The sequence below is a fragment of the Cebus imitator genome, unplaced genomic scaffold (genome assembly GCF_001604975.1).
Source record: "Cebus imitator isolate Cc_AM_T3 unplaced genomic scaffold, Cebus_imitator-1.0 Scaffold61, whole genome shotgun sequence".
Taxonomy (NCBI): domain Eukaryota; kingdom Metazoa; phylum Chordata; class Mammalia; order Primates; family Cebidae; genus Cebus; species Cebus imitator.
This window is the reverse complement of record NW_016107376.1, coordinates 3,353,872-3,370,312: the sequence shown is the minus strand read 5'-3', so window position 1 is coordinate 3,370,312 and position 16,441 is coordinate 3,353,872. Positions and strand designations below refer to the sequence as shown.

The 16,441-nt window shown below is 39.6% G+C and overlaps 1 protein-coding gene across 2 annotated transcripts in view; it reads right to left on the bottom strand.

Annotated features, from left to right (window-relative positions):
- CUBN (cubilin) overlaps nucleotides 1-16,441 on the bottom strand; it is a 305,685-nt gene that overhangs the window by 31,786 nt on the left and 257,458 nt on the right. For both annotated transcript variants that reach the window (XM_037739008.1, XM_017529781.2), the window contains exons 58-59: nucleotides 15,974-16,103; nucleotides 10,693-10,910 (exon numbers count right to left, since the gene is read on the bottom strand). In XM_037739008.1, the coding sequence (XP_037594936.1) occupies nucleotides 10,693-10,910; nucleotides 15,974-16,103 (348 nt within the window). The remainder of the gene's footprint in view (nucleotides 1-10,692; nucleotides 10,911-15,973; nucleotides 16,104-16,441) is intronic.

The window sequence follows — 16,441 nt, the reverse complement described above, 5'->3', positions numbered from 1 at the left end:
CTTGGCCTCTCAAAGCTCTGCAATTACAGGCATGAGACACCCCACCCAGCCTTTATTTTAAAATTCATATTGAAAGGCACAGGCCTTCAAATAGCTAAAACAATCTTCACAAAGAAAAACGAAGGGGGAGGAATCACTCCACTTGACATTGAGGCTTACCAGGCAGCTATAGTAATCAAGACAGTGTGATATTGGTGAGGAGTTAGACACATAATCAATGGAATTGAATAGGAAACCCAGAAACTGCCCCACACAAATATGTCCAACTGATTTTTTTCAAAGGTGACAAAGCAATTAAACGAAGGAAGGACAGCATTTTCAACAAACGGTGCTAAGGCAATTGGACATCCAGAGGCAAAAAACTGACTTCCGCCTAAATCTCATATCTAAACCCAAATGAACTCAAAATGGATCAGGGACATCAATGAAAAATGTAAAATCATAAAACTTTTAGAAGAAAACAGCTGAAAAACGCCTAAGACCTTGAGGTAGACAAATAATTCTTAGATTTGTTACCAAAAACATGATCTATAAAAGAAAAAGTCGATAAACTGAACTTCAACATTAAAAACTTTTGCTCAGTGAAAGGCTAATATAAGGCAAGGAAATGAAAAGGCAAGATATAGACACGAAAACAACATTTGCAAACCACATACTGACAAAGAATGATTATTGATAGTAGATAAAAAGCTCTCAAAACCCAACAGTAGAAAAATAAACAATTCAATTAGAAAATGGGCAAAAGATATAAATAGGTATTTCACCAGAGAATAGATGTAAGAATGACAAAAAAAGCACATGAAAATTGTTCACCATTAGGGAAATGCAAATTAAAACCACATGAGATGTTAATACACACCTACCAAAATGGCTAAAATAAAATTAAATAACAACAGCAACAATAACAGTACTCTACAATGAGATGACCAGGGCAGGAATGGAGATCCCCAGTTATAGAAGGCAATGACTTCCTAACCAAAATAATACACACCAGAGCATAATGGAATAGCATCGTAAAATCCTGAATACAAAGAAATGCCAAACTAGAACTCTATGTTCAGAGAAATAATCCCACAAAATTTAAGAAAATCAAGTCATTTTTGAAAAAAAAAAAAAAAAAAAAAAAAACTTTAACCAAAGGATCTCCAATAAAAGAGACACAAAAGAGCGGTCTTCCAAAAGAAATAAATTGGTCCCATATCGAAGCATAGAATTTCAGAAAGAAAAGAAAAATAAGAGCAACTGTAATTCTACATTATTAATAATTGTATAAAACAATAAAAATGTTTTGTGTGCCTAATATGTATGTGGAAATAAAATACTTGGCATACATAGCACAAAAGACAGGAAGTGGGTAAATGGATATAAAATGTCCCAAAGTCCTTGCATTGATTATAACATGATAAAAGTATTAATTTTAAATTAGATTTTAAAGTATCAAGGTTGAATATTGTAATCTCTAAGGTAACTACTGAAACAAGAGTAACAAGATGTGTAAACAATAATTTTAAAAGGGGAGTAATAAAAACGTGATTAATTTTAAAAAGAAAGGGTAAAGGAGCATAAAAAAAGAGGTGGGATAAATGAAACAAATAGCATAAAGGTCTGTTTAAAACTAATAATGTTAGTAATTTTATCAGACATAAACATATTAAATTCTCCAGTTGAAAGACATAGCCAAACAAAAACCAAATATATTCTTCAAGTTAGAGAAAAGTTGAAAATAAAGGGGTTTAAAAATACATAATGCAAATATGAACCTAAAGAAAGCTATGGAAGTTATACTAAATCAGAACAAGAAGAAATTAAGGCAAGAAGCATTTAAAAACATTGTTACATAATGGTACGAGTCAATCCACCAGAAAGATACAATAATTATACATGTATATGTGCCACATTACATGGCTTCAAAATAAAAAAGAGCAAAACTCTAGCCAAGATGTTTCTACTGAACTTCTAACGCTCTTATCTGACTACCTACTGAACACTAGCTGGATATCCTAAAGGTACCAAATTCTCCAGACAAAGCCCAACATTTTTATTATTTCATTCTTCAATGCACTGTCCTCTCCTAGTGATTTTCTATCTGAATAGTGGTGTCACAAGATATTGTCCAGAAACCTTAGAAGCAGTATTATTTCTTCGTCCCAAGCCACCTCTTTCAAATGGAACACTGTGTTATTGATTTAGTATCTTGAGGACTACTTTCAATCCCTTTCTTTATTTTCACGGTATCATTGCTCTTGCCATCCCATGCCTAAACTACTGCAATACCTTTCTAATTTTTCCCTAGAATGCTGCATCAAAACAGCATCCCCACAGGTGCTGGGATGTGCTTTCTAAAATAAATCTGACTAGATCATAGCATTCTCCAGCTCAAAACAATTATTGGCTCCCCTTCGCTCATGATACAGAGCCCTCCATGTCCGGCCTTTGCCTGTCTCTCCTGTCTCAGCACCTATTGTTCTCCACCTTATGCTCCAAACCATTACCAATGTGCAGCTTAGTAGGCATCCCTTGAAATGGGATGCACCTGTCGCTTTGTACATGTGTTTTTCTTCTCCATAGATTATCCATTTTCCCAATGAATGCATTTTTTTTTTGCGAGGCAGAGTTTCACTCTGTCACCCAGACTAGAGTGCAGTGGTGTGATATTGGCTCACTGTAACCTCCGCCTCCCAGGTTCAAGTGATTCCCCTGCTTCAGCTGCCCAAGCAGGTGGGACTACAGGTGTGTGCGACCATGTGCAGCTAATTTTTGTGTTTTTTGGTAGAGATGTGGTTTTACCATGTTGGCCAGGCTAGCCTCAAACTCCTGACCTCAGGCGATCTGCCTGCCTCAGCCTCCCAAAATGCTGGGGTTACAGGCGTGGGCCACCATGCCTGGCCAATGAATGCCTTCTTATCCTTCCAAAATAATACTATTTATAGCTAAAATTTCTTGCATGCTAAATGAGTGACAAGTATTTTCTAATTTAATCATCACCGAACATTATAAGGTCATTACAATTAGTGTTCCCTTTTTACAGATAAAAAAAAATCAAGCCACAGAGTGGATAAGTAAATTGTTCAAGGTCAACCTCATTAAGATTTACAATCTGAGTTTGATTCTGGGATGTGATGCTCCAAGTTTACCCCCTTACCCATTGCACCATAATTCAGGACTCACATTCTCTGAGGTGCACCCTCTAACAATCCTGTGTCCTTTCCTCCACTGAACATCCAAGTACCAAAGATTTATTCTTCTGTGCTTCCAATGCCCTTTGCATACACTTCTGTTAAAAGCCATCCCTGGGTATTTTTATTAATTGCCACAGAGGCAATGAAGGCTTATTAAAAAAAATCATGACTTTGGGGGACAGTCAAACCTAGTTCAAAGCTTAGCTTTACCTCATACAAACCCTTGACCAAAGACAAATTACTTAATCCCTCAAATTCTTCTTTTTTCCTTTGTAAAATGGTGTAATTCCTGTCTCATGGGGTAGTTCTGAGGATTAGATGAAGTAATATATGTCAAACAGCTCATGCTACATCTGGCAGGGGACAGACTCAGGGACAGGCAGTCATTTTCACAATGCCCTGGGATTTCCTGACAAGTCTCTACTTGCAAGCAAGCAAAATGTACAGCTACCACATAAAGTTAACAGACTTTTCATATATTAGGATGAAGAAAAGAACACAGTCCCACTATTTTATTTCTTAACAAATCATTTATAACAAAAGAATGTTTCACAATTTTTATTGCTGACTGCGTATATTTTGTTTTTATGTTTCTGGGAATACTATATCAGAGCCAGGCTGATCTGAGTAAGGATGATGATGATTATAGGGAATTTATGGGTACAAATAATTTAACCCCCAATAACTAGTTACCTGTGACAAAACTAGGTTGCGTCTTGTGTTTTAGATCACACAAAATAAGTACTTCTTCTCAGCACTTGTTCTCTTCAATATTTTTCAAAATGCTATCTTATAATGTATCATTAACTCAGCTGTATCACTTAGTTCTGTCTCCACAATATCATCTGGTTTTATTTTAACAAGGACAGCCCTACCTTTCAAGACCAGAAGTGGCAATCTAGTCATGGGGGGGCGGGGCACAGACACCAGTGTTGAAATATATTTATTAAGAACCTTTCCTTTCTTCTTGCTGATTTGGTATTTAACTCCTGTCTACTGGCTTTTGTATTGTTTTGGTGAGCTTAGAATTTGTTGGTTTCTTTATCCCATTCCCACATTCTCAGCTCTGCAAAAAAACCTTTCTGCATAAAACCCACAAAGAATAACCTGAAGATAACCTTGTCTTTGGCATCATCCCCCAAGGGAAGTCTAATCACCAGTAAAAGTGACAGGGCTTAAAAAGGGTGGAAATAAGCTTAGTTGGTTTTTTTCTTTAAATGGGTTTACAGTTTCAGCTCATCTCATTCTCAGACTTCATCACAGGGAGCAAATGACATTAGAAAACCAGAAAAATAACATTCCTGGGTTGCTTTCAAGTAATACCCTCATTATTGCTAAACTAAGAGTTATTTGATCAGTGATTTATTGAATTATTCAAGTTATAATTCAACTTCCTGATTGCATTTGTACTTCTAACAGTAACGTGAGCTGACAGCTTCAATCAGGCTGCTAAGAGGTACCTAGAGACACATACACATATATTTTTAATGCCATTGATGTTTTAAAAGTTTATTCTTGCATTGTTAGCTATTTTAGAATGCCTTACAAAGTTTAAATTTAACACCAAAACCGGGAATCTTAAAAATAACTAGAGGCAGAAGTCTGAATTGGACATGTTAGATTTTTTTCCATTTGTTGTGACTATATTTTCTGTCTTTGTGGCCATGGACTCTTTTTAGCTTTCTGTCTCCTTCTTTCTTTCTTCTCTGTTTCCTTCTTTTTAAAATCCCCCTCAATTTCCTCCTGCCACTCCCAACTATCTTCCTTAAGCATGTTTGAGAGACATTTTCCAGATGTTAAGGTAACAGGCGAAAATCCACAGGCGACAAACACAGATGACCTAAACGTTGAGTGTAATCCGGTATTCCTCATTCTCTGAGGAAGAAAGTGATTCAATTTACCTCCCTGTGTAGAGCTTAATCAACAGTCATATAAAGCAGGATTGACTTTTGAGAATGAGCTGAATCTAGATAAAACTTAATGTCTACTATATGGTATATTATTGTATCTCCCTATAAAATATGATTTTGAAATAGGCACAGTTTATCCATTTATTCTGTAAATCACTCATGGACAATATTGATGGAGCAACAATTGTGCACCAGGCCTCCACAAGGCCTGAGGATTGAATCAGAATGTAGCTTTTTATTTCAGATTTAAGTTACAAAATGTACTGTAGGATTTGACGGTTAGGTGTCAGTGCAAAATGGGTAGGAAAGAACAAGAAATCACTGTAGCATGACGTGGCCCTGTTAAGAATGTTAAGCCCTGCCAACCCCACCCTTGGCCACTCCCCAACCTTGGAAATAGGGTGGGGGGATTGAAAATTTGGAACTTCTGTATTACTTTCTAATACATAGAGTCTTTCACTCTGACAGCTAAGGTACTTTCTAGAAATAAGCTGCTTCATCCCGATCACATTCTTAAAAGATAAACAGTTGTAATATTTCAAACTGATCAGTTTTTTAGTAGATAAAAATTGAGTACCAAAATGTTATCGGACTTTTCTAAAGCCATATCGCCAGGCAATGACATCAAGCACAAATCAGCTCTTTCCATCTAGCCATATTTCGTTTCTCTTTTCTTTTCTTCTCTTTTATATTTTTTGAGACGAAATTTCGCTCTCGTTCCCCAGGCTAGGCTGCAATGGTGTGATCTCAGGTCACTGCAACCTCTGCCTCCCAGGTTCAAGCGAGTCTCCTGCCTCAGCCTCCTGAGTGGCTGGGTTTACAAGCAGTTGCCACCATGCCTGACAAATTTTTTGTATTTTTAGTAGAGACATGGTTTCACCATGTTGGCCAGACTGGTCTCGAACTCCTGACCTTAAGTGATCTGCTTGCCTTGGCGTCCCAAAGTGCTGGCATTATAGGCGTGAGCCATTGTGCCCAACTTATCTGGCCATATTTCTACATTTGTTGGACTGTAATTCATTCTGTCCTTGTGATATATGTGCTTGGGTATTTTTGCCTTGGTCTCTTAACAAAGGTCTCTAAGTCTGACCTTAATGCAACCTGACTCATTCTCCACGTGACCAATATCCCAGGTGGAGGAAGACAGACAGTGGCCCTCATTGTTGGCATGTGTCCTCAGGGCAACAGGGGCTGGCTGGGAGCTTTGATTCCAGCCACTGCCACCACTTGTCCCGAGTGTGTGTCTTCCCCACCTGTCCTCCTGTGCTGTCCTGCAGGGGGGCACTCCTCACTTTCCCCTTGGCAACTAATTGAAATGCCTGCAGACCTCACATCTAGTAGGGCCAGGGCCAAGTTCCATTTGTTACGCTGCAGTTTTGCTAAAGTGTTATAGAATACATCATTTTAGAAAAAAATGAAATCACAATAGTACTGCACAGTGAATAAATAGGTTTACTGAACCCTGATCCAACCGTACGTGGAGAAGTTTGCTGTGTAGTGTGATGAGCATATCGTGAATAGACTGAGCAAATTTCTGGTAGGAGACCTATTAAGGAAGACGAACTGGACGCTCTGAAGGTTAAAAACATGTTTGCAAGTGTGAAGTGCTTTGTGTAGAACACATATAAGCAGAGTCAAGGCTGAAGCCTTGACTGATAAAGGAAGGTGCAGCAACTAACAGACATTAACAGAACAGAAAGCACTTAAATTAACTCAACCATTGGGGAAGACAGTGTGGCAATTCCTCAAGGATCTAGAACTAGAAATACCATTTAACCCAGCAATCCCATTATTCAGTATATACCCAAAGGATTATAAATCATTCTATTATAATGACACATGGCACTCCTATGTTTATTGAGGCACTGTTCGCAATAGCAAAGACTTGGAACCAATCCAAATGCCCATCAATGATAGACTGGACAAGGAAAATGTGGCACATATACAGCATGGAATACTACACAGCCACAAAAAAGGATAAGCTTATGTCCTTTGCAGGGACATGGATGAAGGTGAAAACCGTCTTTCTCAGCAAACTAACACAAGAACAGAAAACCAAACACAGCATGTTCTCACTCACTCCTAAGTGGGAGCTGAACAATGAGAACACATGGACACAGAGACGGAAACATCACACACTGGGGCCTATTGGGAAGAGAGGGGCAAGGGGAGGAAGAGCATTAGGAGAAATACCTAATGTAGATGACGGGCTGATGTGTGCAGCAAACCGCTGAGGCACGTGTATACCTATGTAACAAACCTGCATATTCTGCACATGTATCCCAGAACTTAAAGCATATAAAAAAAAGCATCAGTTCTGCCTACAGGGCATGCCCACTTAGCCAAATCCACAGAACCAACAGCTTTTTAAACTTCCTAGGAGCACAGAAGCCTGACGCAAACTATGAACTCGGTTAAGAAAAATGCTCAGATTTGCAGATTATTTCAGAGTTCCACAGACTGCTGCAGCCCAGTGTGATCATTTTGCTGGTTGTCAGCCATTCAGGATCAATTATTCATATAGCGTTGGAGCATGTGGGGGTAACAGGCAGGCACACTGACATTGCGGTTAGAGAGTCAATGTGGTTGCTTGCCAAACGTGCTTTCTCCTTACCTTATATCCCATGCACACGGGCCTCCAGCAGCAGAAGTTCCACGGAAAAAAGAGACCCAATTTCACTACACATTTAGTAATTAGCAACTAGGGGATAGCTCCCTCAAATTTGCTGTGACTCACTAGCAATACAAATATAACAAATGCCCAAGGCAAAATTAACCTAATAGTCACATAATTATATAAGCCAGGCTCTTCACTGACTTCTGAAAAATTGAAGCAGATGTACATAAAGCATTGCCAAGTGTGTAATCTAAATAGCAAATCTGTAAAACCCTACTTAGTGTTTTAGTGAAGATTGAAACAGAAATGTCATAGACTAAAACGGTCTCCTCATCACATTAACTATTTACTAAGTGAAGATACTGTTTTCCAGGCTGAACAAACAGCCTTGGAAATGAAAATTCACTATCCCGGCAACAAAGTTACCTTCCCTCTCTTTAGGGGAAGGACAGGGTGGTTTTATGTAAATGACCCGGAGATGAAAAGCCAAGTTTAAGTGTTTTCATCCAGATCTATAACTAAAAACTTCTACAAACCCTACAATCCAACTATTCTTATTGCTCCTTCCCCTTTCCTCACCAGAAGCAACAAAACCCTAAATGAAACAAAATTTAAAAGTTAGGCAGAATGATCAATAAACTTGTCAGTGTGATCTTGAAAGCTTTGTAAGACCACTGCAACACAAAACTATAATACTTAGGTTTTCACTTCAAATTACCATCAAAGAGTAGTCACGATGACTTCTAAAGTACTTCCAAGTGGCTGATGGCATTTATACAGGTGAAAAATAGGCAAAAATCACCTTCATGAAATACAGGGGTAACAACATGCTGGCCAGGAATTCCATTTCTGCATTCTCCACTTAAACCTCTTCCCTAACTCTGGCCAGAGGAAAACAGTAAGTGACTGATAACTGTTCAGTGACTCATGCATAGACAATGCTTTTGACAGTGTAAGATTTTTCCTTCCGTTAAATCACAATAAGTCTAAAACTGTCTTCTTTGTGGCTTGGAAAGACACAGGAATTTAATGAGGCTAGGGAACCCTGGCTCACTTGAGAAGCTTCATGCCGATGACAGCAGTGAGGAGACTTAACCCGATAATTACCATTTTCTTGTGAGAATATATTAGGAAAAAGAAAACTTAAAAGGTAGCAAAGCAAATGTAGACATATGCCATTTGGTCTAAAGTCTGTGCTAAAGGCAAGAATATATCCCTTTTTTGTGCAAAAAAAAAAAAGTCTCCAAAGGAAAATTAATTTTTCTTTTAAAATAGCCTTCTGCTATTGTATGCTACTTTGCTTACACAATTCTATTAAGGCAACACTCTCTGACTGCCTGTGAGACTTGCTTTCAAGTTACTGTTGAGACAGCTAAGCAGGGGGGATGGCAAAGGGATTTTCTGATACAATTTCTCATGACGTGTGGTTTACCGGGAAGTCTTCAAAACACAATATCTAACTGTTTTCCTCAAGAAATGCCTGAAAAAATTCACAAGCCCAGTATCAAGAAGTTGAAGTAAACTCTGTTTTGCATCAGAGAAATGAAGTTTATCCACACTATGGGAGAAGAGAGAGAGTTTGAAAAGTGAATCAGGATTATTATCACAGAAAACTGCGTGGACTTTGCTGAGTCTTTACAGAGTATGAGATTTGTTTGGGGAGCTGTGCATTTTTAGAACATTAATCACATCTATATTCAAATGGAAAAGGATCAAAACACTTGCCAGAGCTGAATACTAATGATCTTAGACTGTGCCACTGATGCTGTTAGAATAGCCAAACAGGTAATTGATGAACTACCTTTTATTTTAAATTATTCAAAGTTGTGAGTGAATTTCATCTGGGTGATTATTTCTCACAGGCAGTGTTTGATGTTGATAATTTATTTCTCACATGCAGTGGGAGTAATCTGGAGCATATCTTCAGTTTATCCTCACATCTAACTTTACCTGCCTCCCCTACATCACCCTCCCCAGCCCAAATTCCTTCTCAAGTATCAGCTTCCAACTAGACAGCTCCATCTAGACAGGTCCACCAACCTAAAATACCCCAAATTAAACATAACATTTCTCCCTTAAATCTTAGTCTCCTAAGGTACCACCATCCAACAAATTACCTACAGAAAGTCATCCTCAATTCACGTCCTCATTGAAATGTCATCAGAGTCCAAACACAGTGCTTCCAATGTATTCCACCTTCCGTCTCTCAGATTTCTGCTCTTTTTATCTCTTTTCCCTCTGTTTTTGTTCAAGGCTTTAACATTTCCCATCAAGATTTCTATCATAAGCTTCTTCCCTACCAGGTTGTAGGTTCTTTAATCCTTCCTCCACCATGCTACCAAAGTGATCCTTTTTTTTTTTTTTTTTTTTTGAGATGGAGTCTCACTCTGTTGCCCAGGCTGGAATGAAATGGTGTGATCTTGGCTCACTGCAACCTCTGTCTCCTATGTCCAATCAATTCTCTTGCCTGAGCCTCCTGAGTAGCTGGGATTATAGGCACATACCACCATGCCTAGCTAATTTTTGTATTTTTGTAAAGACAGGGTTTCGCCATTTTGGCCAGGCTGGTATTGAACTCCTGACCTCCACCCACCTCAGGCTCCCAAAATGCTGGGATTATGGGTGTGAGCCACCATGCCCTGCAGATAAAGTTGGCGTAGGGCAATGGGGCTTTCTTTTTTGTCCTGACCCTTGTCTGCATTTAGGTTCAACTTATACCATTTCTATAGGTGATAAAATGAGTCTCGGGCCTCTTTTGAGGGCAATTGTGTAGAAAGACTTTGTCTTTGCTGGAGAGGTACATTTGTTGAGTGATTTTTTACAACATTAAAATACTTCATACATAATTTTTAAAAGCAAGCCTTTACATGGCGTATTCTTCTAAGCTTCAATGAAAAGCAACTATAGTAAGATGGAGGAAAAAATACAATCAAGCAGAAAGGTAACAGTCCTGAAAAACATAGACTTACATGTCCAGAATTCTTACCCAATGTCTGCCGGAAAGACATCTTCCAGCCGCTGGCTGTTTGAGATGAATCTGTGTTGAATACCAGGAGCACTCTATTATTGCTGCTCTTCACATTCGGCGGGCTCTTGGAGCCACAGAATTTTCCAAGAAGGGGATCGCTGGTATTGGAACCATCATAAATTGCCAGGTAGTCGTGGGAGCAGGAGGTGGAGGGAACCACATCAAAATCACTGAACCTGTGAAATGTACCTTGTTAAAATTGATGTTTCCATTTTGACTTCTATTAAATTGTACCTTTAGCACTTGCAAAAAAATGACAAGGCAAAAACTAATGGCAGAGCATCCAAGCCTCACTTGATAGGAAATATTAGAAATCAGACAGTACTTGACTGATCAGTTCAAAAGTTTAACCAATTTTTTTTTTACAATTATACCAAAATACCACAATATACCAAAAACTGTGACAGCAGCTGGGGATGTCAAGGTGAGTAAGATACACTCTTACACTTTAAGGAATTCACAGTCCAGGACATAGTAAAGTCCATCTGAGATCAAGTTTTGACAAGTTGAACTGATATTTATTATCCCAGCAACACGTTAGGTTTTTAGAGCTCATTAAAAATATAGTATTTACTCTTCCCTTGTTATTTTATGAGACAAAGCAGAACTTACAGGAAGCATGCTAATATAATAAAGAGAAGAAATGCTGATTTTAGAATCACAGCTCCATTCTCCCTCTCACAATCTCACTTCCCTCTTTTAAAATGGAGTGTATATTAAGGTCAGGTGAAGAACAAGAAATTCACATTTAAGGTCTCTGTGGTGGTCACTGACACTTCTGTACAGGGTCCCAGCTCTCTGCCTCCACAGCACTAGTAGGATTGCCATAGGGGCACACTTTGAGGTTTGGCATGGCTGTTAGGAGTTGCTTTGACCACCAGAAGGGATACATATTACTTTATGGAAGAAACTTTACAAACGACTACTTGCTTTGCCACATTGCCTTCCCACTGAAGTGATGGTCATGGAAGGAAATGTGAAAATGAAGCTTCTATCAGCCTGGGTTGTTGAGTGACCACAATGAGCACAACTTCCGTGTTTGGCCAAACTGAACATGCTCATTTGAATGAGAAATAAACTTGTTGAGTTAAGCTGCTGTGCCATGGGGTTGTTTGTTACCATGCATAACCTATCCTGACAGTTACATCCCCAATATTTATCTATCTTATACAGTGTTTAATTTAGGCCTTATTCTTTGTCATTTTCAATAACTATTTGCAAAATTCCTGAACAAGCAAGGCCTCCAACCTGGTTTTACTTCAGAATTTTATGGTGGGTTTATTATAGCTTATTTTTAAAACTTGTTTAAATTATTCGATATCCTGTCTTCACTTTTGTAGGTTCTTCTGCTTTTTCTTTTTTTCTCTTTTATTATTATTATTATTTTTTTTTTTTTGAGATGGAGTCTCACTCTGTCACTCCGGCTGAAGTGAAGTAGTGTGATCTTGGCTCACTGCAACCTCCACCTCCCAGGTTCAAGGGATTCTCTTGCTTCAGCCTCATGAGTAGATGAAGCAAATAGCTATATATATATATACTTTTTTTTAAAGTAGAGATGGGGTTTCTGCCATATCGGGCCCAGGCTGGTCTCAAACTCCTAACCTCAGGTAATCTGCCTGCCTTGGTTTCCCAAAGTGCTGGTATTACAGGCATGGGTCACCATGCCCAGCCTGCTTTTCCAATTTACTTTTGCCAGTAGCTCTAATCAATAACTCATAATATGGTATAATTTTGAAAATATATAATAAATGCTTCCTTTTAACCACCTTGAGAAAAAAATTAATTTTTTTTTCTAAAAAGTTTTGGTTGGCTGAAGGTTTTCAAACTGATGAGGAACAAGATGAAAAAAGTACTGATTTTATTTTACCACATATAACATTTAATGTTATTGTAAAACATCAGGGAAGAACAATAGCTAGATAATTTCCAACAACACTGCATTCATTTTAATTTTCTATAGACAACACATTTATTTTCCACAGTAAAAATCCACAAAAAAAGATAAAAATCTGAGTTTCTAAGAGGACTTAAATCTGCTTTGGCTGTTTATTTTACATCATTTTCCCAGGAGAGCACAGAAGAGATCTGAAAAAGCCCATTGACAGAAAAACTTGTGTTGCCAGAATCTTTTGAGAGACTTAGTGAAAGGATTTATGTTTTAATGTCTGGCCAGGCGCTGTGGCTCACGCTTGTAATCCCAGCACTTTGGAAGGCTGAGGTGGGTGGATCACGAGGTCAGGAGTTCAAGACCAGCCTGGCCAAGATGATGAAACCTCGTCTCTACTAAAAATACAAAAATTAGCCAGGCACGATGGCAGGTGCCTGTCATCCCAGCTACTCAAGAAGCTGAGGCAGAGAAATGCTTGAACCCAGAAGGCAGAGGTTGTAGTGAGCTGAGATCGTGCCACCGCACTCCAGCCTGGGTGACAGAGCGAGACCTCATCTAAAAAAAAAAAAAAAAAAAAAGAAGTCTGCATCTTCTACCACACCTAGAATCTTATCTGTTTCATAGAATGTAGGCTTTTAGTGCACAATAAATAATTTTCTAAACGTGAAGAATCTAGGCCAGGTGCCGTGGCTCACACCTGTAATCCCAGCACTCTGGGAGGCCAAAGCAGGTGGATCACTTGAGGTCAGGAATTCAAGACCAGCCTGGCTAACATGGTGAAACCCTATCTCCACACACACACACACACACACACACACACACACACACACACACGTATATATGAAAAAATTAGCCAGGCTGGTGGCACACACCTGTAGTCCTGGCTACTTGGGAGGCTGAGAGAATTGCTTGAACCCAGGAGGTGGAGGTTGCAGTGAGCTGAGATCACACCACTGCACTTCAGCCTGGGTGACAGTGAGACCTTGTCTCAAAGAAATAAATAAATAAGTACAATAAAATAAAATAAACATGCAGATATAAATTTGATTATGGTGAGCTCCAGGAACCCGACTGAAAACTGAAAAAATATACTTAGATTATATATATATACACACAGACACACATACATATATGCAGAGACAGAGAGAATATATCACTATGAGTTGGTGTGTATACCATGGTCAGAATGTTTGTGTTCCCCTAAATAAATATGTTACCTAAGCTAATGGAATTAGGAAGCGGGGCCTTCAGAGGTGATTTGGTCATGGGGGAGGAGCGCTCATGAGTAGGATTAGTGTTTTATGAAAGAGGCCCGAGAGAGACCTCTCATCCCTTCCATCTCATGAAGACACAGCAAGAAGGTGTCTTCTATGAGCCAGTAAACAGGAGCTCACCAGACTGTGAATCTGCCTGGACCTTGGACTTTGCAGCCTTTGGTTGTTTATAAGCCATCCAGGTTAAAGCAACCTGAACAGAACAAGGCAATAGTCCTACACGTATAAGAAACAAATAACGAGACACAGCAGCAAACAGCTTCCCCTTATGCTTCCATGTACTTCATAAGCCTCCCACTCCTGGTCATCTGACAGTTTTTCTTCTTTTGTCCCCAGGACCTGAAGGTCCCTCTGTTTTCCTACAAATAGTCCAGGTGGGAGCCGCAGCTTTCTTTGAGGTCCAACCTATAGGACATTTACTACCTGATACAGGAACCAAATCAGGCTTGATGAAAGATGTCCAGTTCAAGGGTCAACTGACACATGAGGTCTCTGGAAGTAAACTGCAGGGAGTATAGAATCTTTAGGGCAGAAAGTGATCACAGACAAATAGCAGGGAGGTAGGCAGGTGTGGTCTCAGCCCATCAGGCGTCTATACGAAAACTCCTATATGACCATGAACTATATTACCTTGCAGAGTTTCCCACCACATGCCGTATATCACTGAAACAGGCTGTCAGGTGGAAACAGTCTTGGACTTTATCATTATGGAGAATGGGAGGCTGCATCGCCCTCATCAGCCTTGTTGGGAATAGGTAAGACTGAGAGGAAACTGACCAATGACGCAAGCCATCTCTCATAGCATCAGTTTAGATGTGTTCTGATACAGGAATAAAAGTAGATTTCTTTTTTTTTTTTGAGACGGAGTTTCGCTCTTGTTACCCAGGCTGGAGTGCAATGGTGCGATCTCGGCTCACCGCAACCTCCGCCTCCTGGGTTCAGGCAATTCTCCTGCCTCAGCCTCCTGAGCAGCTGGGACTACAGGCACGCGCCACCATGCCCAGCTAATTTTTTGTATTTTTAGTAGAGACGGGGTTTCACTATGTTGACCAGGATGGTCTTGATCTCTTGACCTCGTGATCCACCCGCCGCGGCCTCCCAAAGTGCTGGGATTACAGGCTTGAGCCACTGCGCCCGGCCAAAAATAGATTTCTTAAGCAGTTAGAAAATATATCCTTTGAGGCCGGGTGTGGTGGCTCATGCCTGTAATCCCAGCACTTTGGGAGGCCGAGGTGGGAGGATCACTTGAGGTCAGGAGCCTGACCAATATGACAAAACCCCATCACTATTAAAAATACAAAATGAACCAGCATGGTGGTGCCTGCCTGTAATCCCAGTTACTCAGGAGGCTGAGGCAGGAAAGTCTCTTGAACCCAGGAGGTCAGGTTGCAGTAAGCCAAGATTGCGCCACTGCACTCCATCCTGGGTGACAAAGTGAGACTTTGTCTCAAAAAAAAAAAATGTATCCTTTGAGACATGGTGTCGGGAAACACCAAGGACGAGGTATTTGGAGGAAGCCTGGCATGAATACAGATTTTGACTCTTTATGTGTGTGTTACTTTCAGAAAGCAATTTGACCCTTCTGAGCATCAGTTTCCTCATCAGTGAAATGGGAATAATTTATACAATTCCCAATCTATAATCTATATTTACCTCATATGACTGCTTTAAGAATAAAATGAGACAATTATGGCAAGTGTTAATCAAAGTTGTTTGTGGATAATAAATAGCCAACAAATGGCAACTGCTTTCTCTTGCCCTTCCTCTCTTTTTTGATTTCAAGGTGGCATTATACCCAGACAATTCACTTTATGATGCTCCTTCGCACATGTTGGGAAACTATAATGACTGTTTTAACTGGTGAGTGCTTGTTTTTCACCCTTAGTTACTACCGGCTTGTGTGGAGAGGGGCAGTGCCATTTCCCACATTGAACTATCATCTAGGAACCTCACTTCTCCATGTAGCTTTCCCTCCAGACTGCCAACGAGCATCAGTGCTCTCCATCAATAAAGGAATGGCTTTTCCATAAAAAACACTCAAAGGATTTTCTTAAGAAAGCCAATTTGCCTTACGTACTTGAGCTCAATCACTTTGTTGTCACTAACGGTGATGGTATACAGACAGTGCATATTGTTTGGGTAGTCTGTGTACGAATAGGCAGGACTCTTGATGATTCCAGAAGAGAAATTGAACACACCACCACAGGCTGCAACACAAGACAAGGGAATATGAAGAGAACAATGATTAGTACCAGCATGGGAAAATGATTTTGAGATATTCCATATTATTGTGCATTTTTCCCTAAGAGGTAACAATTATTTTTCTTAAAGTGACTTATATCTCCCTTCATTGTGTTTACAAATAATTCTGATTTCCACTAGGAAGGAAAATAAAAGACAGCAACAGGGTAGAAACAGGGAAGAATATGGCTGGCCGCGGTGGCTCTCGCCTGTAATCCTAGAATTTTGGGAGGCTGAGGTGGGCGGATCAGGAGGTGAAGAGATCAAGACCATCCTGACCAAAATGGTGAAACCCTGTCTCTAC